Source organism: Sinocyclocheilus rhinocerous, unplaced genomic scaffold (genome assembly GCF_001515625.1).
Source record: "Sinocyclocheilus rhinocerous isolate Xijiao unplaced genomic scaffold, SAMN03320098_v1.1 scaffold626, whole genome shotgun sequence".
Taxonomy (NCBI): Eukaryota; Metazoa; Chordata; class Actinopteri; order Cypriniformes; family Cyprinidae; genus Sinocyclocheilus; species Sinocyclocheilus rhinocerous.
In genome coordinates, this window is record NW_015647437.1 from 20137 (window position 1) to 23880 (window position 3744).

At 39.0% G+C, this 3744-nt stretch overlaps 2 protein-coding genes across 2 annotated transcripts in view; both read right to left on the reverse strand.

The window, feature by feature from the left end:
- Positions 1-1279: 1279 nt before the first annotated feature.
- Positions 1280-2168, reverse strand: LOC107709116 (pregnancy zone protein-like). The gene is made up of 4 exons (XM_016513522.1): positions 2127-2168; positions 1838-2014; positions 1653-1728; positions 1280-1331 (listed from the first exon to the last, which is right to left on the reverse strand). Exons 2-4 carry the CDS (start codon positions 1965-1967, stop codon positions 1301-1303), a joined length of 237 nt encoding a protein of 78 aa, XP_016369008.1. The 5' UTR covers positions 1968-2014; positions 2127-2168; the 3' UTR covers positions 1280-1300.
- A 23-nt stretch (positions 2169-2191) lies between these two features.
- LOC107709094 (alpha-2-macroglobulin-like) overlaps positions 2192-3744 on the reverse strand; it is a gene marked incomplete at its 3' end in the record, with an annotated part of 6215 nt that continues 4662 nt past the window's right edge. The window contains exons 11-13 of the mRNA XM_016513500.1: positions 3232-3357; positions 3032-3125; positions 2192-2316 (exon numbers count right to left, since the gene is read on the reverse strand). Of these exons, the coding sequence (XP_016368986.1) occupies positions 2192-2316; positions 3032-3125; positions 3232-3357 (345 nt within the window). The remainder of the gene's footprint in view (positions 2317-3031; positions 3126-3231; positions 3358-3744) is intronic.

Sequence of the window (3744 nt, forward strand, 5' to 3'; positions counted from 1 at the left end):
CTTTTCATAGCTAATCTAAAGCATAACTCATGATCATAGCATAACTCATGGCTTCGCTAGTGTTGTCTGCAACCTAATCTCCGGCGAAAGGCTTCTGCACACAAAAAAAGAAAAGCCCTGCATGAAGCGAGTGAATTTTCCTGATGGATCTCATATCTATAAGATGGATTTCTTTTGGCGAGGTTACAAACGTATGCTCCTTTTCTATGTGCATTCCTCACTTAACGCGAACGTGCAAGTACACATTCAGGATAGTTTAAAAGAATTCAGGTCTTATCGGGTCCATTTGAAAAAAAAGCACATTTATTTTAAATTACCCGAGACCTGAGACCCGAGGCCGCTAATACCGAACCCGACCCGTGTCCGAGGCACTCGTAAAAATTTTGGACCCGAACCCGCTCGGGTCGGACCTCGGGTTTTCGGATCCAAGTGGACCCATGAAGACCTCTAGTTTAAACACTCAATGTCCACTAACTGTGGCGTCTGCCTTGATGCGGCCAAGGAGGCCGCATTTGAACCCTCTGACTGTCCTGTTATGGCCAAGGAGGCCGCTGTTAACTTCTCTGTGATCTTTGTTTCAGTTCTGCCTGATCCACCTTGGTGGTCACCTGCCTCATTGGCTCCATGTTGGTGGTTATTTGCTCTGCTGTGGTGGTCATCTGCTCCACCGTGGGGATCTTTGCTCCCATCTGCTTTGCTGAGGTGGTCATCTGCTCCACCGTGGTGATCTTTGCTCCTGTCTGCTCTGCTGTGGTGGTTATCTGCTCCGCCCTGGTGCTGTTCTGCTCCACCTGCTCTGCCTGCTCCACCCTGGCCTCCTGCACTGCCTGCTCTGCCCTGGTCACTTTCTCCACCTCAGTCTCCAGGACCTCTTCCATCCCATGAGCCTGGCCCACCTTCCCTCCACCTGTTCCGCCTCCGCTCCACCACCCTCCTGGACTTTTGTTGCATATGTTTTGTCTTTTGTTTTTGGAGCGTCTGGAATCCGCTCCTTAGGTGGGGGCTATGTCACCTGTTCCTTGTGTGTGTTTTGCCCCTGTCTGCTGTGTGCCTTGTTTGTTTCCATAGCTACCCTCATTAGTTGCCATAGACACTCATTGGACCACACCCACTCCTTGTTAGTTTCCATAGTAACTCATTGGTTCCTTGTGTTCTACTGTGTATAAATAGCCCTTGTGTTTCACTTGTGCTTTGTCAGTTGTTGAATGTTATTGATGTCGTTTCTACACGTGCTTTGGTTCTTTGTTCCCAGTGTTTCCTGTTTCTTGTTCACTTTGTCGTCTTATTAAACTTCCTGCACCTAGATCCACGCTTCAGCCTGTTTCCTCCAGCTACCCCACATAACAGCAGCTTTAAGAAAATTATGCTATATTTATGTATAAAATATTTATATATTATTTAAAAAAAATATGTATTCATGTATGTGTGTATTTATATATACATAATAAATATACACAGTACACACACATATATTATGTAAACACAGACTTTTATTTTGGATAATAAAAGTCGGTGATTACTTGCGATTAATCATTTGACAGTGTATACATAAATTGTTGAAACTAAATACCATCCATGTAAAGTAAAAATACAAATTTTAACTTTGTAACTATGTAGGAAAAAAGTGAGAGTGAAAAGTTACAAATATTTACCATGTATTCTCATCTCCGTGTCCAAATGTGCTGTATGCACCACTAATATGTCTGTAGTTCATCTGTCTCTGGTATCCTGTTGAGTTTAAACATTCTGGGTTGATCAAGTGTTTCTGAAGTCAAATGTATTGTGACTTAATTTCTCAGTATTTCAGTATTCTCTTAACATGATTGATTTCTCTCACCGCTCTTAAGGAAGCCGGTGGCTCTCTCTCGGATGGCTGAGGTGAGCTGCTCTGTGTTTTCCAGATACTGCAGAATGTAAATATTGGGAGAAAGAATAGCCATGTTTTGTTCTCCACAGCCGTACGGCATCTGTAGTAATCCGTGAAGATTGCTCAGTGCACGACCCAATATGTCTCCTACAAACCAAACACAAATAATACACTACATTTTAGAAATCCAATTTCTGCTTGTATATGTACTAATTTCCATACTAATTTACTTATTTCTGCTTGTGTATGTAAATGTTACCAATGACTGAAACAGTGGATCTGGCTGATCCCTCTAATGTTGACAGATAACAACATTGTCACTAACCCAACTGCAGCAAGTTGCCAAATCCATGTTTCAGGAAAGACAGTACGAACTGTCACTTCAACTGAGGAGTCTCCTTCATTCAAATCAAACGCTATACCAGATCGACTGTAATACACAAGCATCCCTACAAAAAAAGCACACGATATGATGTGATACCTGAATCAGAACATGTACTGTAGCAATTTAGTACAGAACTACTGTCTCGTATCTCTGTCACATTATACACTTTCTGAAATATCTAAACTATATTCACAACATTGTGTTCACAACATTAAAACTACCTACAGTATATTATTTTATAATGACAACATTTCAACCATGATGATATTTTCCCTTTTACTGTTTATACTTATTTAGTTCAATTTTTTTTGTAATATGCTAATACATTTTTTTTTTATCAAGGGGCCTATAAATAATTTATAACTTTATAAATAAAGTTGAATTGAAAAAAAAAATCAGTTCAGGTTTGTACAGCTAACATAAAATAGTGTGAAGAAACAGATACACTGTCAACAAAATACATAATAAGAAGTATAATAAGAATATAAAAGCCAATACATTAAACTTAAACATATTGTCTTTATAATTTCACACTTTTCTCACAGAATAAATGATCCTTTACATTTTGGGAGGTGTATCTCTTGCAATTAGTACCTTGATGTCACAAATTTTGAGAACTGCTGATTTAAATAACTTTATAGATCAGACAGATGTCACAAAACAAAGAGTCATTTGTGCTCTTGCAGTGCCATTATGAAAAAGTGCTTAATAATGGTGAATTCCAGTCATATTAAATCATTGATAGCAAATGCATGCATTAATGAACTCATAGATATTACCTATATCTTCATATCTGTGATAAGTCAAGCCCTTGTATGACAGACACTTAGGGACTCGCACAGCCAAATTTGTAGCCATTTTCAGCCCCACATTCTGTCCAACAGCAAAATGAACCACATTAAATGTAACATAAATAAAATACAAATTTTTGTAGCTGTCAGAATAAGAGGAATTTTACACATATTAATCCACTTGTTACCTTTAGGGATTCATAGGCGTTGTCTGTCAGTACAGCTCGACGGGGTCTCACATGCAGACACTCCTGCTCATCTTCAACGCTGTAAGGATAATCTGACACTGATTGCACTGGCAGCAGGTTGAAGATCTGTAATGAGAGCACATTCACACTAAATAATTCGTGTCAGGGTACCTCTTAATCTTTATGTTGCAGTGGGAAAGAAAATGAGGTTTAAAGGGATAGTTCACCCAACAATGAAAATTACCCTATGATTTATTCACCCTCAAGCCATCCTAGGTGTATATGACTTTCTTCTTTCAGACGAATACAGTTGGAGTTATATTAAAAGATGTCCTGGCTCTTCCAACCTTTATAATGGCAGTGAATAGTTGTCAAGATTTTGAAGCAAAATAAAGTACATCCATCCATCATAAAAAAGTACTCCACATGGCTCCAGGGGCTTAATAAAAACCTTCTGAAGTGAATCGATGCATTTTGAGTACGAAAAATATCCATATGTACAACTTTATAAAC